This window comes from Corvus cornix, chromosome 1A (genome assembly GCF_000738735.6).
Source record: "Corvus cornix cornix isolate S_Up_H32 chromosome 1A, ASM73873v5, whole genome shotgun sequence".
Classification (NCBI taxonomy): Eukaryota; Metazoa; Chordata; class Aves; order Passeriformes; family Corvidae; genus Corvus; species Corvus cornix.
In genome coordinates this window covers 35,656,035-35,682,860 of record NC_047057.1, presented here as the reverse complement: position 1 = coordinate 35,682,860, position 26,826 = coordinate 35,656,035, and the positions used below count along the sequence as shown (strand labels likewise).

General features: G+C 40.7%; 1 protein-coding gene across 1 annotated transcript in view; it reads right to left on the bottom strand.

The window, feature by feature from the left end:
• TPH2 (tryptophan hydroxylase 2) overlaps positions 1-24,022 on the bottom strand; it is a 50,868-nt gene extending 26,846 nt beyond the window's left edge. Inside the window, 9 exon segments of the mRNA XM_039570168.1 lie at positions 1,842-1,968; positions 7,296-7,431; positions 9,130-9,326; positions 15,380-15,447; positions 18,280-18,380; positions 18,489-18,672; positions 20,901-21,053; positions 23,917-23,952; positions 23,954-24,022. Of these exon segments, the coding sequence (XP_039426102.1) occupies positions 1,842-1,968; positions 7,296-7,431; positions 9,130-9,326; positions 15,380-15,447; positions 18,280-18,380; positions 18,489-18,672; positions 20,901-21,053; positions 23,917-23,952; positions 23,954-24,022 (1,071 nt within the window).
• Between the last annotated feature and the right edge of the window lie 2,804 nt (positions 24,023-26,826).

Below are 26,826 nucleotides of genomic sequence, written 5' to 3'. Positions count from 1 at the left end.
TGTGCTCCTACAAAAATAACACCACGAGATTCTTTCCAAATGTCTCTTCCACCTGAAAGAGCTATTTCCAGCATGGGAGGAGAAATCAACTTTGACTCAGATATCAAATTCTCAGTGTGATAAGGGAAAGTGATTCAGCTGTCTTCTTTTATTTTTTGCTTTGTGATTCAGGAGCAGCTCATTGTTCAAATGACGCAGTCAGTCATAACTGGGAACTTCTGTGGGGGGGAGGAGTAAAAGCATTTATATAATATTCACAGGTCACTTTATATTAGTATCTCTACCCAAAAAGACCAGTACCAACTTTGTCCTCTGTAATAGGCCCATGTCATCCGAGGTTATTTTGGGGTGAAATATTTGGGCATATCATTTTCCTCAAAGTACTTACAGGGACAGCCAGTTAGGTGGTTTCTCCTGAGACTGCATGTTGTGGCAAGGTAGGTCTGTTTCCTACTAAGTCCCTCCCAAGCAAATGTGGAAATACCCACTCAACTTTCATGATTTCTCCATACAAGCAACAGTTTCTTCTCCACAGACATCCATTAGAAAAACCAGGAATGCACCCTGAATCATGTGAGAGGAGTTGGCCATGAGCAAGATATCGAGCCTGTCTAACTAAGGAGTGAAGCCAGTTTGATTAAATTTAGTGTCTTCTTCTGGAAGGCTACAGGATTCAAATCAAGCAAATGGGTACAAACACCTTTTTTGGCAGATAGGACTCTAAACCTCTGCTAAACCAGTGCATCGAAACTTCTACAGTTTAATTGAACCTAATTTGACTCCACATCCAACACTTATTTCCAAGCCTTTAAAACCCCACTGCGCTTCTTGTATAGAAAAGCAGCAGTATGCTGCAAAAGTTTTAAAGTTACCAATTCCACTGCTCAAAGAATTTTTCAGAAGATAAAAAATGTTTAAACATGAAGCTTTTTAAATGTGCAGGTTTTTTAATCCAATATAGTTCCTTAAATTATTTGCAGCATTAGTTTCAACAGGATCCACAAAAGGAAATACACAGTAAGTCAACACAACTGAACAAAGCAAGTGGTAAAGACCAGTGGTCACTAATTTATGTCATGGTGCAAAGAGTTGCATTCAAGTTAGTGGAACATGGCAATAGAGCAGGGCTCACAGGTGGTCAGGAGCAGAGAGTCATGACAACTTGACAGGGTCCCTCACACAAAGGCCATGAGGCTCCAGTAGCAGCAGCATCTAACAGCTTTAACACACAGACAGTTCACACTGTCTGCTAGCTTGTGTGCCTCACTTGATGCAACATAGAATCCATCTCCCAGCTGAGGCACTTGGTCTTGATCTAGATCTACTGCTGCACAGCCTTGGCTTAGTAACAATGCATTCTCCAAGGGAAGCAGCAGGCAAGGATGCAGTGTCATCTTAAAATCCATCACACACTGCAATACAACTAAGAGCTGCAAAACTGAACAGTGAGTACAGAAATACCAGTGCTAAGAGCCAAAGCGGCCACCTGTGGAGGAGCTAATAGTCTAGAGATCAGAGCACACATCAAAATGTTTTAGATTGGGGGTTTTTTTCCAAGTTTACCTTTCTTACTTGTTTCCAGCACCATAAAGCAGACAAAATTCATCTCAGCTAGCCCTGAAAATTGGTGATTATTGCAAATAAAAAGTGAAACTGATTACCTAGTGTGATCAGCTTTGGTCTTCTTAAAAACAATGGAACACCTAAAGCTCTGTGATTGTCACATCACAGTCACCTGGAACCTGAAAATGTAGTCAGCTCTAATAAGACAATGCACATCAGTTCATCAGCTAAAAAGGAGGAGAGATGAGAGAGTATGCCACAAAAAGATTTTGACTCACAGTGGCTAATTTCTGAACATCTTCATCAGATGCCCCCAGTGAAGCGAGTCCTATCTCTTGCGAAAACTGTGCAAATTTGGGATCAGCAAGTAGAGGCACATGTCCCAAGAGTTCATGGCATGTATCCCTAAGGGAATGGAAATGAAAAGAGAGTCATTAGAGAAATAAATTAATTAAGCAATTATTATGGTATTAAACATAAGCCATTTTACATGAGTCTGATCCCTACCTGAGAAGTCTGACAAGGAAACATGGTTTTTATAGTGTAGTTCTTCCCATGGTTTCTATGTGTAAGTAGAAACACAGACATTTGCTTCTGTTAAATAGGCTATAAGTCATTTAACCCCAGCTGTTCTGTGATTTGCTCATCATTTCCAGATTGAGTGGAAGAGCCTGATCACTACTATCTTTCAGACTTGGTGACATGAAGACTGAACTGCCCAGAGGAAAGCCAGATGTCTCACAAGTAGTCTTCAGCTTTTCTCTCCACGTGAATCAAAATCCAACATATTCCCTCTTCCTCTTCTCCATTCCTCTTTCTGTACCTGGGTAGCACTCCACATCAAACACTTTGCCACTTGCCCCCAGAAATGTGGGACAACATTTACAGAGGTTTCTGTGTGCTTAATTTCTCATTTAGTCATGAGATCCTACAGCAATTACTGGGTAGTTTTGTTGTGCAGTCTACTTTTCGGCAAGCATTTCGGCAAGATTTCAGAAGAAGCAGAGAATCCAAATAATTTCAAAAAGAACAGCTGTTCACATCTGTAAGTGCATTGTTAGTCATGACAAAGTGCAGATATAAGTGTACAAGAAACTGCTAACGGAAGTGCACATGCATCATCTACAAAAGCTTTCAAACAATTCTGAAAGTTTTGCTGCATTTGTTCGCAGGAAATAATGGACTTGGTAGTAAAGTTCACTTTAAAAATCCAATCTGACATTTCCTTTGCTTTTGTCTCTTCAAAGACATTTCTCTTTTTTTTTTTTCCTAAGCTGTAAACAAATGTTTTAAAGGCAGGGAGAAAACATCAAGTTTTCTGCCTTCTATCCAAAATCCTCCAATTTGTCTTTTATAAACTATGTTTGTTTGAAAAGTCACAGAACATGACATTTCAGATAAATCATGAATAGAAAAACAACACTCTATATCATTTAAAGTCTTCTTACTCAGTATCTTCACCAAGAAGTCTGAACCAATAATGTGTAGGTAGATGCTCGCATATAGAAGTTTCTGAATGTACAAATGAAGATTAAAAGTTTTGGTATCCCTAGTTTGCCCCACCAAAAATGTATCAAATACAATTCCAATACTGGAGGGCCACATACAAGTCTTCCTTTTCAGTCCAAATGGTCTCCCTGACAGACGCAGAGCAACTTTTGCTCATGTTACAGTCACACTTTCTGGTGAGTGAAGCACCACTCTGAAGTTGTGTGCGACAAGTTTGAGCCAACTTCATATGTAATTCATTGAAGACCCATAGCCTAGATGGTAGTCCCTTTCTCATTGGAACTCAGACTGAAAAAAATGGTTAGCTCTTCATGCCTCCATTTCTTTGTTCAGGATGTGGTTTGCATCATTTGACTGGATAATCATCAAAGCTAAAGACCCTTCTTTAATTAACTCAGTTCCAGTCACAACAATTTCTTGTATCATCTCCTGCAAAATTGAGGAGATCACTAACAATGCAAAGGACAGCTGGGAAATGTAGTTTGCAGTCTGACAGATGCACCACTTCCCAGTGCCAAGCAATTCACTGGAGGAACATGATTTCTCCAACCATCAACTTCCAACATAAAAATGGGCCACAAAGCCCATTCTCTGGATGCCCAGCACACCAATTCTTACTTCCGCTGAGCAAATGGACACTAATTGCTTAGCATCTGTGCTGCACTACATCAGTCCAGACATATTTAGCTTTTTATCAGTAGTTCAAGCAGAAGCAAAAAAGATACAGCGAAACTGGCTCCAACTTCCTGGCTCCAGGTAAGCACACTCGTCTGTGGGCAGGCTTCTACAGCAGCATCACTACTACTGGCACCTGAGCGAGCATCTACATCTCCATTTTTCTGTGCTGAAGCCACAAGCCCCAGAAACAAATAAGCAAAGATGACTTATTCCCAGTTTGTGGTAGTCTGTTAACCCACTGTTTTCATGACGCCATGTTCCCCTTCCTGCTCCCCCCTGCCCTAGCCTTGGCCACTCCCTCGGTTTCTCCCTATTTGCTCCTGTACCCCAAGCCTGCCCAGGGACCGCCCCTGGGCCCTGACAAAACCCCCCCGCACCCAGACCACGAGGTCTCTCTGTCTCTGGGGGTCGCAGGGGCAAGATGTGATTAAAGTCCTCTCAAATCCCTATGACAGACCCTTCTCGCCTTCCTCGCCATCACTGGCTGTAACGCTGATAGCTGGCCGGAGCAACATCGCGGGATTGTCCGAAATGGACTACGGGATGTGACCGGGTTGCATTGCCCTAAGCAACCTCACTGAGCTCTCAGGAAGCTACAGCCTGCTAAGCTAAATCTAGCGACTACACCACCAGTGCTGCACTGGGACACATGGTCTTTTTTATGTCCACCCTTGCAGACAAAATGAGAACAGACAAAGCCTAATCCCATTAACATGTCTCTCTTGGCAAGGGGAAGAGAATGAGGAGGCAGAAGATATTTCTCTCATGCCTTTAGCTTGTAGATTCTTCTACTGCAAAGTAGTATTTTGAATGTGCACTTATAAAGAGGGGAGCTTGAAGCAAAAAGCTTATGAACAAAAAAAAACAAATCCACAAAATCTTTCAGGCAGAAACATGAACCAGCATTTGCAATTGTCATTGGAGTCTCCTAGCTTTCCTGCCAGTCTGGCCCTTTGTAGATAGTCTAAACAATATAATTCTTCGCTTAACTACCAAGGCTCGATTCTTTTGTTTTGTCTTATTCTGAAAATAATTAAGTTCCTTTAATTTATTCACACACATTGCTGAGAGAAAATAAGATTTTTGTAATGCACTTTTCACGGCAAAAGATTTTTCTTGGAGTAAATTAGTTAGTAGAGCAGAAGAAATCTACATAGCTCTTTGAATGTTGTAGAAACATAATTAAAATCAGGAAGAAATATGTTTTTAAATGCATATGGTAGTGATACAGATCAAACCAAATGAACTCTCTAATTTGTATCTAGCTCTATAACTTGTGTGTTAAATCTGACGGAAAGCCCACTAAAGTCAAAGGGAGCATTTTTACCAGGTTTATATCATTGAAATGCAACATTCACCAGCCAGGAACCTGCAGCAGACCTCATTATGGCCCCATATATCAACCAGGAGATCTCAGGGCACTGCAGCTACTGCAGAAGATGAAGAGCTGTCCACTCAAAAAAGCACCAGGCTTTCACTCTACACTTCCAGTAACAGTTACTATATGTTTTATATTATGGAAAAACCTAAACACATTTTAAAAGGGATTTTCAAAACTTTCCTGTGGAGCTCCTGATAGCAAGTACACATTACTTAACTAATGTGAACCAGTAGGTCTGCAAGAAAAGAGTATAACATCATTAGAAAATAACAATTTACATTCTCTGTTAGTCCTATTTAGAGGTGTTAAGACCATAACCTGTATTTTAAGTTCAGCCCAAATAAGGAATAAAAACCTTCATTCTAATGCAACTGTTGTTATTACCAGTGACTTTCCAGACAGCATGACCAGAAATGTTACAAAAAAAGCAGCTGCCATTACTACTAAGGATCAGCTATGATCTACTGCATAATTCTGAATGTAAGAAGCATCCTGAAAACTACAGCATTCTCAAATACACAAATCAATGAACCAGAGAACATTAGGAAAAGCACAGACACACTTAAGTGCTTCCTGGAAGATGTTATTGCCTTTATCCTGTTGGAGTTATGTACCTAAATCTCTTATCACTAGATGAAAATGTTCTTCTAGTTTGTACTAAGTTAATAAACATCATCATTCTTTTGCTGAGCACTGGTACATGCTGCAGTCTGAAACACTGGCTTCCCACAGGAGAGGAAATCATTGATGCAATGCCTGGTACTTCCTTTGTATCATTTATTTTTTTTGAAATATCTAAAGATATTTTTAAATAGACCAGAAGAGGTTCAGCCCTTCCTTCCATTCGAGCCCTTCTTTCAAGATTTTATATTGTATCAATTTACCTACGAATTTAAGAGATTAAATTTCTAATTACAGAGGTTATAGAAGTGACTGAATTCCTTCAGGGATCACTACCTCCTTTCCAAAAGAAACCAACACACAAAACTGGCCTCAGAGCACTTCAGCAAGTACTTTGCCCAGTTCAGATACTGAGGAAAAAGGTAGCTAAGTGTCTAACAGCACCACCTGGTGACTCCTGCCAGAATAAAGCCACAGCATTTCTAGATACAGCTTAGTATGCCGTGCCATGAAACCTTTTATATTCAAAAATATTACTGCATGGTTTTGGCAGTCGATTCATGAAATCAAACTTAGGCATGAGTCCAAATTTTTACAAGACTGGAGCGGAATATATATGTATGAATCCCTTGTGTAAATTTGGGCAAAAATCAAATACACTCAAGTAGTCCAAGCTGATTAAACCACAGCTGCAGATTCATGCTAACTGCCTGGTGACTGATTCACTGCAAAAATGTCATTCCTGTGGTTACAAGATCAGCAGATACCTTTGGTAAACTACCTCCATATTATCTAAATGACACATGCTATTCTGCTATTACTGCACAGAACACAACATGTACAACACAAGACATACTATTTCTTTGGTCTTCTTTTCCCCCAGTTTCCATCAAAAGACTATATGCCAAAATATTTCATACTGACTCTCGATATTCTGTTTTGGAAAAGCTGCAATGCTGTCCCATAAAAGTCGTCATTAAAGTGTTTCTTATTTCTGTCATAATTTCCCTGTAACAGGCTTCATAGCTAATGTTCTCTCTTGGTAAGAGAATAGTGCCCCGTGTCTTGCTTGTGCTGTGTTATAGGACAGAAACGAAGTTCAGCTGTGGAATCAGGTCCAAAAAAAAAAAAAAAGGGGAACACAGAAGACCAAATTAAAATTCTAAAAGCAGGTTTTCTCAAGATATTCAGGGGGGTTTTATCCACAACTTCTTTCTAGTTGTCCAGCAGAAAATAAAATTGTAGACACTTCTTCAGTATTTTTAGGTGAAAACTCTATTTTCCACTGAAATATAACCTAAATAGTATTTCTGACCCACTACATAAATAACCCAGTTATTTAAGACCCTTGTAAAAAGTCAACAAAAAAGTCTTTCAATTAAATTCCGGCTTGCCAATGTGAAGAATTTTGTCATCAACAGTGTAAGAAGAATTTCACATTTTGTAGGAAGGTTCATCTTTTCAATCTTGGCAAATCCAATTGGTTCTTCTAAGAAATTAGTGAGCATATTTTTTCAGTACTAAAGCAAATGAAGCAACTTACGGTTCAGGCGTGTAGAGGGGATCTGAGCCGTGCCGTATGTACTGAGTACAGTGAAAGACTCTGTATGCTAAGCCAGCTAAAAAATCACGGGGAGACAGGTATCCAGCAACTGGTCTCACTGTGAAGCCAGACCGTTCTGAAGTGAAGGAGATAATAAAAGACCACATTACATATATCACTGTATCTGTTGTTAATTATTCTACCAGAAGCATGACACAAAGAATCTTGATGATCACTCCACATATTTTTCAATTATTCCATACAAGAAATATTTTGCATTGCTAGCATATGTATAATGAAAACAGCTGGAAGTATTTCAAAGTCGGTCTGAATATCTTCATCTAGAAAAAAATGCTAAGGTACCATAAGTGATGTTCTTAAAATTTTTATGTCTGGTACCAAATGGGAGAGAAGTTTCCATATTGGAAAGTATGCAAAATATGTTAAAAAATTAACAGAACAGAATAGGATTAAAACAAATCTGTCCTCATTTTTACAGATAAATTATTGTTTGTGTCAATAAAATACTGATTTTTATAGTTGAGGTCCTCATTTAAGTATTTAACATGTTCCTTTGTCAGATTAGTCCCAGAGTGGAAGAGTTTCAGACTCAGTGACTTTGAAAAGCACGTTTCTCTCAAAAATTAATTCTTTATTCTTCTGAAGTTTTTACAGGACAATGTTGCAAGTTTTTCTGCAACAGATAGTACTACCTGCTCTATGTAGTCTGAGAACATATTTCTGAAAGACATGTGAGATTTTGAATTTCTAGCTAGGAATTAAAAATATGTACAATTTGCCATCATTCCTTAGAGACCATAACACAATATATGAGAGACCCAGAAGGACACAAGCAAATTCAAAGAATGATGAGTCAGCTATTAGCAAATGCAGGTTTTCACAAACAAGAATTATGGATGAAGCATAGACTGAGGAATGTAAGCCTGTCATTAAAAATTCTGTATTTCCTTTAGCCTTTCCATATATATATATTTGGAACAAAATGCTTAGCTAATTATTCTCTTACCAGCACATACGTTTGGTTTGTTTTTTTCAAACACCCACCTTTATAATATTTTAGTTCCTGAGTAAGAGGTTTAAGGAACAAATATAAGTATCTGAAGGGACCTTTGAGGAGAAATTAAAATCTTAAATTGACTCTTTGGTGGCTTTCCTCTAGAGCTAAAAACAACAGGTCCATATCTCCCACATTTTCCATATGGGATACATTTCCATTACAAATGAAAAATAAGAATTTATTTTCAAACTGAAATATGTAATACACGGATCCTTTAAAAAATAAAATGAAAGAGAAGCACCACATCACCTATGGTGTCCAACACATCTTTTTCAACATACAAATATAAGGACTAGCTTCAGGTGGTCTTGAGCACTCAGGAAAGCCTCATATTCACCAGGCTACACAACAGTGTAGCCAAACCTGCTCTCCACTTTAAATTCAGTTATCTTGGCATCTGACTCCTTCTTTTTCCTGCCTGGACATTTGGGGTATGCCCAGTGTGGTTATCAGAAATCCCCATCTGTGGCAACGAGAGAGCAGCACTAACTCAACTCTTCGTTTTCACCGTACCAAAGGATTTTCTCCCTGTACAAGATATTACATGCTTTACATGTTCAGCTGATTAATTTCTCTCTTGCAAATACCTACATAAAACTGTCTTGACTAAAAAAACTCTGCCACGGAGAACACCAAAACCAGAATGATACTTCAGACAATGCTGTGAGTCTTTTCATTCAATGTAATTTGTACTCCATACTAACAGAGTGTGTTCATGAAACTGCTATCTATTGATAAATCGAATATGAATCTTACCTTTAAGAAAAATTGAAACATCTTCCAACTGAGGCACATTATCTTCCCTGTATCCACAGTACTTGGTCAGCAGAGGAAAGTTTTTTAAATATTCCCGACAAGCATGGGTGGGATAGAGTTTACTGAGTTCCCTAAATACCACCCCCCAAGTTTTAACTTCTTCAGCTGTGTACTCCACTCTGGGAATGGGTTGGCCACTGCAGGGAAAAAAAAAAAAAAAGCATCTGAATACAACTAGACTGTAGACAGATTGTAGATACCAACATTTCCATAAAAAGTATTATGTAAATAAAGGCAAATTAGACTATTAAAACTATATGAACTATCTTAAACTGATAGCTTGATGCGTCTTCCTTAGAATTATTTCTTGATGATATAATGTACATATTCTATCATTTCCTCAAGAACTGTGTTTCTTACTAAACAATCACATTATTTCTTAATCTTTGTACATATCATAGTAGAAAGATGGATTTCTTATACACCATGTTCCTACATGAGACTAATATTTTTCCACTTATTGCCAAGTGGATAGCTGAAGATCCTGATTCAGTCTAACACGTAGATTCAGTAAGAACTTCAGCAGACTGCATTCTCTATCCTTTAAAATAAATTCTAAAAATTCTCTATTCTTTAAAATACATAATATTCACACAGCATCAAATGCTGGGTGAAGACTAGACAATTACATAAATGCTTAGAAGTGTATGGACCAAAATAAAAACTGTATATTTATTGCTTAGACTGTTGTTTACATGTGCAGATATGTTTGGAACCCCAAATTCATGCAGGACTACATTATGAGAAAGCTCATCTCAGAGCCAGCAGCCCAGCCTAAGTGAAACTAAGCCTTTAAATACATATCTCCTTTTGTTTTATTTCTGCCCTGTTCCTCTGCCCCCTCCCCCTTGCACCAATGTACAGATATGCAAAGCAGGAGCCTTCCAGGGTACCTGCAAATCTGTTTCTGACATCCAAGATTTGCCTTGCGTAGTTACAGTTAATTCAAAACCAACTGACAATGTGAACATTGCAAAGAGCTCCTTCCAGCTTGCACTACTTTGTATTTAGCTGTAAGGAATTTCCCATGTCATGGTCATGGGCCATCGTCTCATGTCATTAATTCCCCCTAGAAACGTTATAATGTTTCTCTGGATTTAATATTCACAATCTAGAATATGTAACCTCTGCAATCTGCCTTCTCCACAGGCATCTTCTTCCGCTGCACTGTAATTACGTACAGATTGGCAAAGGGATTCACAAGATCCTCCTCCGCTCCATCAGTCCTTATCTCTCACTCTCCTGCCACAGGGCTGGCAATGTGGGCACTCCCAGCCCAGTGCTGCAGCTTCCCCAGTACCACAGACAGCAGCTGATCAGGCGTATCAGGCACGGGGAACTCCACTGCAGCTGGAGAAGCACAGTGCTGGGCTTTTGCTGGCAGTTCTTGCCCAATTCATAATCCTGTCTCCACTGTACAAGGTAACAAGGAATAAGCCCTCATGTCACATTTGATTGCTGTTACGCAGTCCCTACATGCACAAGAGAGGATCATCTGCCCTACATTCATTGTGGTCGTCCCCTCATCTTTATTGAAAATTTATCATTTAATCCCCCTGCCTGCCATGGTATCAAAGGATTTTGATCCATGGCAGTTATCTGTCAGTCAAAGGCAACTTTGTATGAGGTACTCGTACTTGGTAGGGACTGCTGAATATCCAATAAATGAAGTAGTTCCCTGTCAGCCCCTTTTGCAGACATGACAAGAATTGCAACACATCTAGTGAAGTATTTCTCATCCACAGCAGCTGCTCTGGGTTTGTGCCATCCTGCACTGGGAGACAGTCCTTCAGGTCTAGTATCTGTCTTCCCCCTTAACACTTCATAAGCCTTAAGCTGCCTGCCAGCTCATGGAAAGCATAGCACAGCTATTCTGAACTGTACTATGCATGACAGATACATGCAGGTTGCTACTCCATCCACTTGCATTAGCCAGAATACCCAGCCTCATCCCTTTTCCTTTGGCCTGACCCCTACTATGAATACTGCCAGTATGGGTCAGCACTGGCACATCAAGGAGGAGGATATGTTTTAACACTGGAAAAACTCATGTTTCTATTTAGCCTGTCACTAGAAAGGCATAAACACAATCAAGGATCTGAAGCTTGTTCACTGCTCACTAAAAGGTTTATAACTTAGTTATTGTTTCAATTAATTCATTAGTACTGAAGTAAGGTTCACTGAACATTAATTCCTTAATAGGCTTTATGCCTAGGAGAGCTGATCTTATTTCCATCTGATCAGATACTGCTTTCTTTATAGAGAGAATCAAGGCAGCCAGACTTGTGGGAGGATCTATGCCTTTTTCCCTCAGCTCTGCAAACTTCATATTTCTTACCTTCTTATTTCAACAAGCAAGATCCATCTTGCACTCAAACATTTCAGTAAATCACGGAAATGGCCAACCTGCAAAGCCAGTTTCCTTGTGGCTAAGATGACTGTACAAGATAACCTAATGTGAATTTTTATTTCTCCTTATTAAAATAGGGTCTTTCCATTTTGCCATGGTCATGAGCTATCAACTTGTATTATTAATTCCCTCTTGAACATCATATGTTTCCTCCAGATTTAATTTTCTCAACACTTTTCCAAACCCTAATCAGTCTCAAAGGACTAATTAGCAAGATTAACACATTTTCACTATCTTTAGGATAGAAGCTAAGTGAAGGAGGGAGGAATATGGTGTTTTTTATTGGGTTTTTGGTCCATTTATTTCATACAACTGATCTTCACTGCTATGCTCTATTAACATGTCTTTTCCTTTAATGCCTGGCTCCAGCAAATATCTGCTCCTCCAAGTTCACTTTGCAGTGTTTCTGACTCTCTCTCTCCATTACAGACACCACTTCGTGTTCAAGCAAAGCAAAGCATCTACCACTATAGAACAGTAGCAATTAATAAAGGAAATGCTGATCTGGGATTTTCAACTCAACTTTTTATGGAGCCAATTCCTTGCAGCCAAATCTCTTTGTTTTTTGGTTTTTTGTTTTTTTTTTTAAGGAAACAAGTGTGGATTGTTGTTTTTTTCACAGTGGAAAATGATAAGTAGAAACACATCAAGCCTCAGTAAGTGATTAGGAAGGTCACTTGCCTGGAAGACACTGAGAGGTGTTTATCCCCAAGGAGAGCAGCCCTTGTGAAAGAGATGTTCTGTTTGTAGAAATAAGTAAATAGTCATTATACAACTGAAGAGAGTGTGATGAGACTGTGATGTAGTGTCAAGACACCTCTGGTAACTCTGAGCTCCACAGCATTGGTAGCAGAAACAGCCCAGCTGTAGCAGCACAGAGTCTTCCCTGAGCTGATTTGCCTTTCCTCAGCATGGCTTAGGCTGTGCTGCAGCAGGCTACTGGGGGTATCTCCCTGGGCTGTCTCTCCATGGATACCCAGAGACAGACTGACTGTACAGACCAGTAGATACAGCATGTCCCTGGGGGTAAGGATAACCACTGCAGGAGACCTGAAGTATGAATGAGATTTTGACACGTTAGGTAACTGCCCTGACCACTGGTCTCCCAGTCTTTTTCTGGTCCCTAGCTAAGAGTATTTGAAGCCTCTTCTTTTCTTTCTGCTTGCAATAATAGGACAAGTTTGAAATCTTTTAAAGGCTTGGAAAGATGAGTGGAATGAAGGAGTACATCTGAGCAGTTTTGCTGAAGTACAAGATCCGGTCCTCAAATAACCTCTGGTTTGGATTGTGTAATTTTTATAATGTGCCTGCAAAACTGTTCTTAAGCCTTCAAAATCTAAAGAAGGAAAAGGTTTTCCTTTCCTTTATTTGTTTTATTTTCTGGAAATGTGCAGGATTACTTTACGTTATTTTGCAAAATGTGTTTCTCATCTGGTTTCAGGGTGGGAAAAAACCCCACACTTTGAAGCAAAAGACCAACTACTGCCTAGCAAGCCAGCTGCATCACCTTTCCAGAACTTAGGCAGCTGAGAGGGAGAAGGAAGGAAGATTTTACCAGCAAGTTAGCTGCTGTGAAATGCACAGCACTACTGCTACCATCATGGGTAAATGGAGATCTATCCCACTTACTGAAAGAGCCTAAGAGCACACACAGCCTGTCCTCATCCACACGTATGCACTTGACATTTCACACTGCAATAAATGCTAGGCAAGAAGCACTAACTTCATTGCAAGCATTAGACTAAAAGAAAGATAACAAATCAATCAGCTGTAAACAAACATACTGACAAAAAAGCTATCTCAACTTATGTTTGAAAGCTGGCTAAACTCAGGGCTTACCTGGACAGCCTAGAGAGCTTCTCTACCAATAAGCACCTGCCCCTGCAGGCAGCAGCTCAGTGTGCTGGATGGATGTCATTAGCACCCAGCTCAGCAAATACCACTGTGGGCGGAAAGAAAGGGGAAAGAACACTAGCACCTGCACATGTGTAGGACTGGCAATAGCTTAATGACCAGCATGGGACAAAAGTAAAGGAGAAATATAATCATAATTAATGGTCACAAAGCAGAGTTAATCCTTCTGTTCCCCCCCCAGCCTTCTACAGGCTTTATAATAAGCTTATACTGAAAAACCTTCAAAAATTCAGTTTTGACTTGATTCCTGACAGGATGTGCCTCCTATAGGTGGGGGGAAAAAAGCACTTTTCATATTCTTAAATCACATAGGCAGAAATCTCATAGGAGAAAAAATGAAAAACCTGAAGAAGTGTGGATAAGAAAATGGAAAAGAACATGAAATTAATATGTTCTTTCCCTTGAGAATGAGGGCTTAAACCTGTTGCAAATAAAACCTAGAGTAGGATTACAATTAGTTGAGTGCTTCTGTGACAAGAAAATTGCAACACAGTAGGTGTCTGTAGGTAGAACAGAAAGTTTCCTAACTTCCAGGAACTGTAGCAAATTGAAAATACTGACTTGAAGTGGGAAAAAAAATCAGAATGAGAAAACACTTGCAGTGTATTTGTGCACAGCCACCAGCTTCTCTAACTACATAGAAATGCACTGACTAAATTGTAAGAAATTTGGAGCTGTGTTGGCAAAATTGATAAATGGTCTTTTGCAGTCGAGTAGCATCATAGAACTGTTAAGGTTGGAAAAGACCTCTAAGATCATCAAGTCCAACTGTTAACTCAGCACTGCTATGTTCACCACTAAACCTTGTCCCCAAGTGCCACATCCAACCACCTTTTGGACACTTCCGGGGGTGGTGATCCATCACTTCCCTGAGCAGCCTATTCCAATGCCCGGCCATCCTTTCAATAAAAAAATGTTTCCCAATTTCCAATCTAAACCTCCCCTTGTGCAGCTTGATGCCATTTCCTCTCATCCTGTCACTTGTCTGGGAGAAGAGGCCAATCCCCTCCTCACAGAACCTCTTTGCATAGAGTGATAAGGTCTTCCCTGAGCCTTCTTTCCTCCAGGATAAATAACCCCAGCTCCCTCAGCCACTCCTCATCAGACTTGTGGTCCAGCCCGTTCCCCAGCTCCACTGCCCTTCTCCAGCACCTCAATGTCCTTTTTACAGTGAGAGGCCCAAAACTGGACACAGGATTTGAGGTGTGGCCTCACCAGTGCTGAGTACACGGAGAGAATCACTGCCCTGGTCCTGGTGCACATACCATTTCTGATACAGGCCATGATGCCATTGGCCTTCTTGGCCACCTGGGCAACTGCTGGCTCATGGTCAGATGCTGCCAACCAGCATCTCCAAATCCTTTTCCACTGAGCAGCTTTCCAGCTAATCTTCTCCCAGCCTGCATCACTGCAGGTTTTTAAGACCCAAGTGCAGGACCCAGCACCTGGTTTGTTGAACCTCATACAATTGGCCTCAGCCCAGTATAGCATGTGCATCAAAAGAAAATAAAAATTTTGGGGTTTAGTGAGCACTTCCAACTATCTATGCTAGATATGTGTGATTCAGAAGTGTGTCAGTTTGTCAGTATGACATGCAAATATTTGTAAAATATTTTCTAAAGTTTAAGCAGATGTGAATTAAATGCTAAAGAGAGAATGTTTGCCTTTCAAATGCTTTACTTGCCTGTAGCTGTATCAAAAATGTAACAGGATTCCAAGCATCAGGTTTGTAATTTATAGCCTACACTAAACTAGTCAAAGTTTAAAGGATGACTTTGTCTACTGTTGAACTTCATCCTACAGAATTAAGTAGAGCATGAATTCTAACTAGTCAGCAGCACAGGGAAGAACTATGCCAGTACTTACTATTTATAGCTCATGGCAACATCCACAAAGTACTTTCTTCTCTGTCGATAGACATTGTCTTTAAATCCCTTAAGCAAGGAAGAAGAGAGTCATTTACAATAAGGGCATAAAATTAGCTGTAAGTATTATAAAATAAATCATTAAAATGTTTATTTAGTACTTAGTTGCATTGTATTTTGATTAACACTGTCTACAGAAGTGCAAGAGAAAATAAGGGTTTTTTTCTTTTTTTTCTTCACCGGTTCCACAGGAGTTCTTTCAAGACAGTTTTGTGCATAGGTACAGTCATTCATCCAAGATGTTGAAAAGGGAAACTTTTTTTTATCATTTCATCTCACTCATGTTTTTCTTGATCTGAACTCAGATCTACACGCAGGTACATAGCAAAATAATCTACCTATTCTTAATATATCTGTCTTCACTAGAATCAAGTATCTAAAGATCATATGCAACTCATTTTGAAGATTCTTTTTTCAGCAGTTGCCATCTTAATCAACACACTAGGAACAGAACCATCGGCCTCCAGCACCAATCAGGCATATTGCTTCAGTTTGAGTTACAAAGGAAGGGCTCAACCTCATGGGTTACCTTTTCCATATTAAGAGCAAAAGAGTTGTATAACACATACATGCTGGCCACTTACAGCTCTTCGAGCTATTCAAAATTAGAACAAGATCTTTTCTATACCTATAAAATATAAAGACAGTTCAGGTTTGGACTACAAGAAGAGCAAGTTATTTTCAAAGTAGAACTGCCTGGCTCTTGAAGATAAAAAAGGGTAAAGAGTTACCTAAGTTCCCCAGTTAGTAGCCCAGAAAGTGCATTTAAGTTTCCCCCCATCAGAGCTGAAAATTAAAATGTCTTTTTTCCTTACTGCTCACATAGACAAATGCAAAACACTGAAGCAAATGAAAAGATAACATTGCTTGATTTGAAATACTTGTATGAGCTTCCATAAAACTCAGAAGACATTTTACTGCCCCATAAACCAAAGCTGTGCTGCTGGGGCAGAGTATGGGAGGATTTCACAGGACTAGAGAAAGCCTTCAAACCTCCACTCCTGCACAGAAAAGCTTCTTTGACTGGCAAAAAGTTGCTGTAATCTGGGGGAGCCTCCTTGTCTCCTTTATACCTTTTGATGTAAATGTTGAGTTACTCAGCTGAAGATCATTCAAGAGACCTGGAAAGTGATGGAAGACAGTACAGGGAACTTAAAAGCTTGTCAAGTGTGATGAAACTGAGACTGAAATCATTAGCCATTGTGGAGTGGGTTAGGGCTAAGCTGCTGAAGTGGTGCTATCATTACAGGTTCTGTAAGAGGATAATTCTCTTTGGTCCTCTGGCACCCACATGCCACTGCTAAGGAACAGGGCACCTGGAGTGGCCTTTCAAAGGTTAGTCACAGATTTAAAGGTTCTGACCCCATTTCTAGCATCTAACATGCTGCATAGGCTAACAAATGGTGTGTAAATTGTGTTTGTAAGAGTTCTCCCAAGTGTAAAATATGTATTCATATAATGCAAATGTCTGGTTTTTGTAAAACTGAAGGCAAATTTTCAGCAGAGTGCTCAAGTATTTAGTGAAGGTGCCAACTCAGAACATAAAACAGTATCTAATGGCCTGTCACAGCCATAAACTCAAAGCTGGAATGAGCTGTCACTACAACTTCTGTTTGAACCAAATTATGGTTAACGGTTGAAGAAAATCAACAGGCTTTTCCTTTCTGAGAAAATGTGAATGAAATCCTAATTTGTCATCAAAAAGTGCATGGCAGAAACCAGGATCCAGGAACATGCTCCCTGACTATGGGCCCTCAGTATGGGAAGGGCTCCCACATGATAGAGGAGGCTGGGAATGAACCAAGGTGATGATGATGATGACTGTGGCTGGTATGTGGGCAGGTGACACCAGAGAAAGTGGGGCTGCCATGGAGCTTTGTGATGGTGTCCATTTGGCTTGTGTGCACAGGAGTGAGAATCTGTGCCTGAGCTGCCACCACAGCACAAAATTTGTGCAATGAAAAACAAAGGAGACTATCATCTACAGCAAGAGTTCAATTTGATTCTATTACAAGATGGTCTTATGGTCAGATATCTCAGTTCACACCCTACTTCCTTTCAGCTGGAAGTTTCTGACAAATACCAGTTTAATCCAGCCTATTTTAGGAATTGATACAACTGCCTACCACCAGTATCTTTAAGTCAAGCCATTCAGAGGTAGAAACTTGGATTTATGGCAAGAGAAAATATTTAAACACAAATGCTTTCAATCATCTGCCATCTAAAGACTCAGAGGTTAAGAATTTATAGCCATTAGCACAAGAAATAAAACATAACAAACTCCCTTTTCTGTCTTTTGCATGGAGCGTTTGGCACTAGTATAGATACAGCTTGTGTATGCAGGCTTGTCTCCTGCCACCAAAGTCAGGAAACAATGAGAGACACCTTCCCATCTGCTGCATTCATCAAAAACAGGAATATGTTTCTCTGGTTTATCTTGTAATTATCTCCTGAGTGCCAAATAATTCCTTCATAATTCTTTCTTCTCTGACACCTATTGACAATAGCAATTCTTACCTAAGAGCTACTTCTGGCAGAACTGAAGGTCATATTGATCTAAACTCTTTAAAGTTTAAAACCTTCCTCTCAACCAATTTTTTTTTTTTTTTTAAAAAAGGCAAGCAGTACAAAAGAGGATACACTTGTTAAACAATGAATAAGTTTTCTGGAGGACCTCCATTTTGTGTATCCTTCTACAGAAAAGGAAGACAAATTCACTGAAACTACCGAAGAGAAACCAGTCCTCATCTTCTGAAAACAATCAGAAGTCAACAGGATTTTTATTTGACTGGCAAATAACCTGAACAAATTATCTACGGGACAAATTTCTGTTACACTTACCGGGTGATCAGCATCCAGCTCAGATCCATACATCAAAACTCTCTGAGAGCATTTGTCTAACTCAGAGATCTTCCTGGGGAACCAAGGGACACAGTCGAGATCTGTAGGAGACAGAATGCAAATTGAATATACTGGAGTGCAAGATCATGGAGATACCTGTGCAGAATGTCTGTCAGTGTCTAAACCAAGTGATATAAAAACAGCCTTGCCTTCTTCATCAGTCCAGATGTTTTCTGGTGGATTGAGAGACACTATATTAGTTTGAAACTTGAGCAACTGGATTAGTTCATTAAATTCTTTCTTACTGCAGTCACAGTCCACAAAAATTTCCACCTCTGAATTCCTTCTCTTTGATTTTCGTGATTCAATATGAACCATACTCACATGTTTTTCCTGTGGAAAGATGAAATAACAGATGAAATACAGACATACCTTGAAGAGCAATATTGGTGGCATATTCCTCAGGAAACTTTTTCCAGTTAATAAAAGTTCTTTTTATTGAAAGTACTCCCTTTTTCTATTTACAGGATTAGTTAGTGACACATAATAAATACTGATTAAAAAAAAAAAACTTACATGGAAAGTAAAAATAAAATTATTATTTTTAATGAAGAAAGCCAAGTAATGATTTCATTTTATCTATCAAGACAATCTCTTACAGAGGACAGTATAACACAATTTTTTTTATTATTTAATGCAATTTCATATTTATCTTTGCTATAAATATTAAATTCAATGACATTTTAGTGGGAAATTTGCATAATAATAATGTTATTTTAAATATAATTGAGTGTGCTTCTTTAAACAGATGTTTAAAGTAAACCTTATTACATGAGGAAGAAATTTTCTTTTTGAGAATAGCTCTGTATCAGTCCTCACCTATCTACTGTGCAATTATCAATATCATGGAGTGTTAACAGTAATAAAATTAAAATCCAACTCAATATATTCTCTGTTGCAATGTCCCCATCAAACACAACTCATGCAACAAACATCAGAGTGTAAATACTGCTAGCATGAAAACTTCCCTATGGGGTCTCTCTCCCACCACAACTACTGGTCTGCCAAGGGTATCATACAATCACAGATAACTGTAACGTGCTATGGCTGACCTGATCTAGTGTGACAGCCTTGCATCAAAACAGGAGGCTGGATTAGATGGCTGCTCTCCTTTCAACATGACTGACCTTCTACAGACTCCGATTTTTCCTTTTTCTTACTAGACAGAAACTATCCATTACTTTTCACAACTATTCTTGTACTTACTCAGTGGAGCCAATAAAACATTTGTTGACTTCCAAATGGGAAGGAATTCGTGTCTGTACTTCCACTTCCCATTGTATTTTACATGAATGTCCATTTCAGGTGCAGGTCTCCTCTGGTACAGCCAACCAGCAGTGTCTGCTTTTACACCTCTGCATACACATACTTCACTGGCATACTCCATAACTGTGTATACGGTGTAGCAACCCAATCACATAACAAATTCAATTTGGTATTCCCTAGGTTAAGTAGAGAAAAAAGCCCTGCACTCCCCCCTGCAGAACTCAAATTGTTAAGTGACTGCACAAATGCGGGTGGATATCCCTGCCACATCTTCCAGACACATTTTAAGAGACCAGAGTGAATTTTATGCCTATTCCCAAGAAGGGGTAACAGATGTGCAAATCCAGAATTTCAGGTATGAACCCATACAAGCATTTCAGCCAGAGCTGCAGTTAGACTTTTAACTCATGGAGAAAAGCTGCATTGAAAACACAACTCCTACTGCAACACATGTTCACTCACCTTAGGTTTCCATTCTTTTTGTCAAACACCCTGCTTCCTGGCAGACTCCCTCCTGTGGGTCTAACTCACCTCGTTTTCTCGGCTGGAGAATCTACGTGTCGAATCTACATCAGCCTTGGGAATCTGTTCCCAGAGCCTGCTACTATGACTGAGGACTGGTAATGCCCAGTGATCCCATACTTACATCCCTCTGATGGTTTGGCCTGAGGCAGGCTCCAAGCCACCTCCTAACTTTCTCTTCACTGCACTGCACAGACTGAATGACCTCAGACTTTTATCATACTGCTTTAACTATCTTCAGACATGACTCCAAACATTCTGACCAGGAGTCTGACCTATAGCACTGATTGCATGGGGATCTGTGTGGGAACCAATACTTCACAATTTACATTCCAGTTAGACACATAAAACCCTGAGCCTGTAAGCACTTAAAGGTGTCTCTAATTTCAAGACCAAGCAAGGTTGCCGCCAGCACCACCTGATTGTATGTAACTTAGATTCCAAATTGCTCTCTGAAAGTGCCTCCTTTCATTGTAGTCTGCACAGTCAACTTTAAATCTAATTTACAGTGTTGGGAATCACGTCAGAAACCTAAAGTGAATGATGTGAACATCAGCATCACTGTCAAACTATAGTCCAGAAAACCCTTCACAAGCCCAAAATGCTTTGTTCAATGGTCCATAAAATTTTAAGTTACTTTTATTCAGTTCTGCAGAGCGAGTGTAGCTGCACTCTATTCCTTCTGCCACGGTCCATTAGATTTATATCAACAAAGAGCCTGACCTCAGTAGCCGTCCTCAGTCCAGTCAGCATAAATGATTTTTAAGCGTTACCTGGAAGAGTCGAAGAGCTTTCACCAATCCACCAACTTCATTCTTCAAGGAAAACACCACAGCTGTCTTGCCACCTTCAGAAGCAGATTCACTCTTCCCATTTCCCTTATTCCCTTTCTTTTCCTCATTTTTCCCAGAACTCGATCTGTTTAGCTACAAACGGATAAAGAACATGATCATCTCAGATGAAAAAGGGCCTTGCCCGCAAGAGAAATTTTTGTTTAAAATAGCTGAACAGAACTCATCCTGGCTTAATTTGAAAGAAAAGGTCATGTGTTTACTTGAAATCAGAATCACAGGTTAAAGGCTGCTGCTAGAGACGATTGTGTAAGAAGCCAGTCCATACAAAAAAAAAAAAAAAAAAAAAGCCTAAGGAAAAGCATAAATGGGATACAAATATGATGGCATTATTTGGGCAATGCTATCATTAGCCATAAATGTGAAACAAATGGAGACAGTCCAAATTACTGGTAAAGCCTGCAGATCAGTTACTGTAACCTGAATATTGCTGCAAAATCACAGGGATGCTATTCTACCCTGTATCAGTCAACTTATAAAGATGTGCACTGGTCTGTATTTTTGAATTAACCAATAAATTTAAAGCCAAAACTTTATGTTCTCTCTTGTAGTACAATTAATGTTATCATGTAATGCAATTCTTTCTGAGAAAACAAAACCTCTGTTGATTATTCAAACAAGAACAGAAATACTTAGACTGCAACAGAGAATATCAAGTTGGAAGGGACCTCAAGGATCATCCGGTCCAACTCTTCTTGGCAAAAGCATGGTCTAGACAAGATGACCCAGCACCCTGTCCAACCGAATCTTAAAATCATCTAGTGTTGGGGAATCCACTGCTTCTCTCAGAAGATGACTCCAATGGTTGATTTTTCTCATTGTGAAAACCTTTACATCCCACAGAAGATGAGTTAGCTGAGGAACTCAAAAAAATACAGAAAATCACATCATCCTTGGCCACTCTTACATTCTTCTCACAATTTGGGAGTCCAAGACTGCTCTAAGAAAAATTTCAGTCAGCATTTTCCAAAAAATGTCATTTTATCATCTTAAATCTTGTTGAGATGCCAACAGTACATCCTTTATAGACAATTTTTATAATATTGACCATGATTTTCAAAAAGCAGCCTGCATTTTCCAATACCTAGGCTGTTACTTCTGGAGAAATCAAGCCTCCAGTTAGATGTTAACTGCTTTGTTATAATCCATAAAAAATATGAAGATAGGCATTAAAAAGCATATACTATTTCCATGTTCAAAATGGATTAAATTGTGCTTCAGTAATTTCTAAAGCATCTTATAGAAAATAACCCAAAAATTAAGCTTTTTAAACAGGTCTTATAACACACTTTAAATGTCACTGGTGAAATCAGCCACAATTAAACAAGGTATGGGACATGCTAAGAAGTCTCTGCGGTCTCTTCTCATCATTTATTAGACTACAGGGAAACAATCTGGAAAACCAATTATGTGTGCAGAATGATATATGAATGGTTTCACACGTGTTTATTTTTTTAGCATTTGAGCTTATATCATTCTTCTTGTTAGGACATTTGCCTAGGGGATAGTTATGGGGAAGGTCACTTTTGTTTAAACTTCAGTAATATCTGGGATTTGGCTAAGTCCTTTTCACATATATCAAGAACACAACCTCCACATGAAGTGACAAAGGTGCTATTTTTACAGCATCTGTGTTTTTTCCATGTGTGCTGCTTTCTAGAAGCTATGTACACAGGACCATGGAGTCAACCAAGCATCTGAGAAACTCAATACTGTCAGTTCCTCTGGAAAACAAGGGCACTTGGCACCTTCCAAGCCTGTCACAGGTTCCCTAATACCCTCAAGAGAGCATTACCCAAAGTGATGACTGAAAGACCCTCTTAAGCATCTGAAAACTAAAATGAATGCCTATTTGTTAGGAGCCCAGTAGAAGAAGCTGAACTTGAATTTTATTAGCATGCTCATTAGTACACTTCATAATTAAACAACAACTAACAGACCAACTTTCCTAATGAAAATTAATTATCTGGAGCAAGTGCAAGTCCTCAGGAAAAGAAGTCTTTGCAGCAAAACTCAGTGAAGAAACTCAAATATGAAGACAATAACACAAATTTATTCCATTTAATTCAATGCTTTCAATAAAATCAGAGCATGCACAAACAGGGATATTCCACATTTTATTATAAAGACAATAGGCCAATTCACAACAGGTATAAGCCCGTACATTCTGCTGGTTTTACCCAAGTTGATAAAAATCTAAAATTTGTTACAAAATTTTATAGAAGGCGCAGTCTTCATAATCCTAATTATGTCACATATTTAGAGCACGTTGCCTTATTTAGGCACACATACATTTCCTTGTTAGCATACAGAAGTTTATGCCATGCTTGAAACCACCCAAGCGCCTGTTGCACCCGTATCATCATCTCGCAGAGAACCAATTCTATCTCCTCACGGTTTTTCAGCAGTCCCCTGGTACGGTGTTCCCACGTATCCTTGCACCCCTGCCCGTCGACAGAAGCCGGGAACACAGCCGCAAATCCATCGGCACCAACGCAGTGTGGGTGCACGGCATTTCTGTCTAGCCAAAAATGCTTTATAGATCGTGCTGTGAGGCTTACAAGCGCCCTGAAAAGACAGGTTCTGCTGATGTATATAGCCCACTGGACTAACCAAGGACTTCCAAAATCCAAGCATTTAACACCACTAAACTGATGCTTTTCTATTATTCCAGTAACAATATGGTTCATTTCTGCAACAAGGCTTGTATTGCTAATTAAACTTTTTCTGTTATCTGAGACACTTTCAAGGCAGCGTTTTGAACGGAGACCGATTCGACAGCAAAGTTAGTTTCCCCGGCCCCTGCAGCTGCTGAGGAACTGCTGACTTGACCATGAAGCGAGGAGCAAGGGGGACGCACGGCTACCTCCTGGCCCCGGGCCCCGGCGGGCCCCGACCCCCCGGCGCCCGCCCTGCCCGCCCCGGCCCCAGCACTTACGGTGAGGCTGCCGGCGGCGGGGCGCTCCTCCGGCAGGGGCCGAGTCCAGCGAAAAGCCCCTGCGCGCCCAGTACTTGCTGGAGAACATCATCATGGCGGGCTGCATGGGGCCGGCGGCGGGCGGGGGCAGCGCCGCGCTCTGCCCGCCTCGCCCGCGCCCGCTCCTTTTATACGCCCCCGCCGGGGTGATGGAAGCGCGATTAGGGGACACCCGTCTCCGGGTGACGAGAGCCGCCGGCAGGCGGACGCCCACGGTCCCCGCTCACCTCAGCCGCCGGGGCGGGACGGGACGGCGCAGCACGAGGAGCAGCATCCCCGGGAAGCGGTGCCGGCAGCAGCCCCGGGAAGCGGTGCCGGCAGCAGCCGCGCAGGGCCCGCTGCGGAGCGGCTGCCCCTGCCCGCGCCTTCGCCCTCCCCTCACACCTGAGCCCGCCGCGGCCGCCCCGCTCCGCAGCCGGCCCGAGCGGCACGGCCAGCCCGCCCCCTGCCTCCGGCACGGCACGGCACGGCTGGGCTCACAGCCCCGCGAGCAACAGGCTCGAGGGTACGGGGACAGCACGGCAGAGAGCTGCAGGAGCTGAGCTTCAGCACAGGGCAGTCGTGCAGAGGTAGCGAGAAATTCTTTGTTGTAGAATTTCATCTCTCTCCGTTTAAGTGAGGAGAAGGCAACTGCTGAAACAATAACTTAACTACAAAGTCAAAGGTACTCCAGCTCTCAAATTTACTTGCGAAATTTAGGACTTCTAACTTCTCTGTCATTGTAACAATCATTCTGTGACCTGCCACTGTCACTTGCCATCCCACCTCCTCCGCATTTCTTTCATTTTCCAAAATTTCTCCACGACATCCTTTGAGCACATAGGTTACCTTACAGCACGTAGCACTGAACAGCACATCTGAATTGGGAGCACTATGTCAGTTTCCTTCAAATACATACTCATGTTACTTTGTTCCAACGCACCAGGCAGGGGAAACTGCCTCCACTTCCCTTTGAAAAGCACCATCGGTGACTCGCCTTGAGCGTCCGGAAAGAGGGGCAAAGTAGCTGAATGCAACAGCTGTCTGCACATGGCCTTAACTTGGTATACACACAGATCACACAGATTGAGAAGAAAAAGTTGAAATCAGATCGACTAAAGGTGGAACATGGAGCAGGGAGCTCCACAAGGCAAGTAGCAGAAGGTATCCCTGATAATACTAAGCTCAGATCACATCTAACTCGGCTGCAGACTGCCTCCCTTCACAGCCTCCCTTCACTCCTGAAAGACTCCACACCTTGTAACTACCATTTACATATCAGCATCACTAGAGAAATCGGCTTGCTCTTCTACAAGACCAACAAAGAAGCACAGCAGAAGATTTGAGGCTTTTCCTCCCACAAAATATCATGGAATTATATTTTATCACATTCAAGAAAACCAGAAAAACGTCTAGTCTAAACTGGCTGCTGTCAGTCAGATGCTCCCCTTCTTAAAATGCATGGTCATGCTCGATGTTCAGGACCAGGACAGGTTTCACAGCTGCCTCAGAACTCATGAGAGGCCTGAAGTAAGCGCTTTTGGATTCATTTGTCCAGAGTTTCCCAGGAGTAACATGTAATAAAAATCCTTTCTTCTTGTCAGCAGTAAGTTTGTAATAATATTTGATTCCTCTACTTGCTCCTTTAATGCAAATCAATCCTTTTTGTTATGCTAGCCCACAAAGTTTTATTTCATCTTCCCAGTCAGAGAAAAGCATGCCTACACATATTATTAGCTCAGTCTCATATCCTAAGTTGTCAAGAGATGTTTCCTGTCCTGTTTTCTCATTACTTTTGATGATAGGAAAGCAAGTTGTCATCTTTGGACTTTGAGATTCCTACCTGCTGTGCATGAGATACACAGACACTGTTCCTGCAGTCAAACAATTTATGAGTGAGGTTGCTTAGCACTTTCTGAAAGCTCCAGTGACAAAACCGAGCACTGCTGAACTGCCTTCTCACTTCCTGGCATGACAGAGCATGATTTTATCTACTGTTAGATCCTGGCCCTGCAGCTGGAACATCACACAAATCAATGACCCTGCTACTCTGTTATCATTGCACCTCTGTGCAGTAACCAGAGCACAGCAAAGGTTTTGTCTCTCATAACCTTTTCAGCATGACTTGTGAATGCAAAACAAGCAAAGGTGCATTGTGTCAGCAGGTGTTAATAACAGGTAGGAGGACTCAACGCTTTAACTATTTTAACCATGCTATCTGCCCATGTGTCCCACAGAGAGATTGCTTCTCCCGAGAAAGAAAGTTCTTCTTTTGCAGCTTGTATTTTGTGGTTGGACTTTGCCATATCAGCACCAGATCAAAGGACATTTACGGACTGAAAATGTTTGTTTCTTCTTTGTTCTAGCTGCTTTACAACAGAGCTGGTATATGGCTCTGGGAATATTGCTAAACTGCAAATTTTGTTTAGAGCTCAACTTATTTTTCTATAGTTCACAGTGCTGTGTATTTAGACCAAATAAATTCTTAAAATCACTGACCAAAAAATTAGAAGATCATTGAAGCAGCTATTCAAAAGTACCTGTTCTAGAGCATGTCAGGGTGTCACTCAGCAATGTTACTTCACCTTGGGAAATAGAGTTAACGTTGACAGAAGAGATGGATACGCTTATGTTGGGGTTTTAGGAGTTCTCCTGGGTTTTTTTTCTGTCAAAGGAATTTTCCCCATACGTGTTGCTTGGGGGACAAATTGCTGGGTATTTAAGAAAAACAAAAGACCTAACCATTGGGGGTGGGGTGCATCTGGCTACTCTTTTGTTTCACCTGAATGTGTGGACAGTCAGTTCCCGGCGTTTGGACTGAGAGGGAGGCTGCTTCTTTTTCCTTCTGCCAGAGGAACCCCGGGATCCTAAGCCCACCTTCCCTGCCCCACT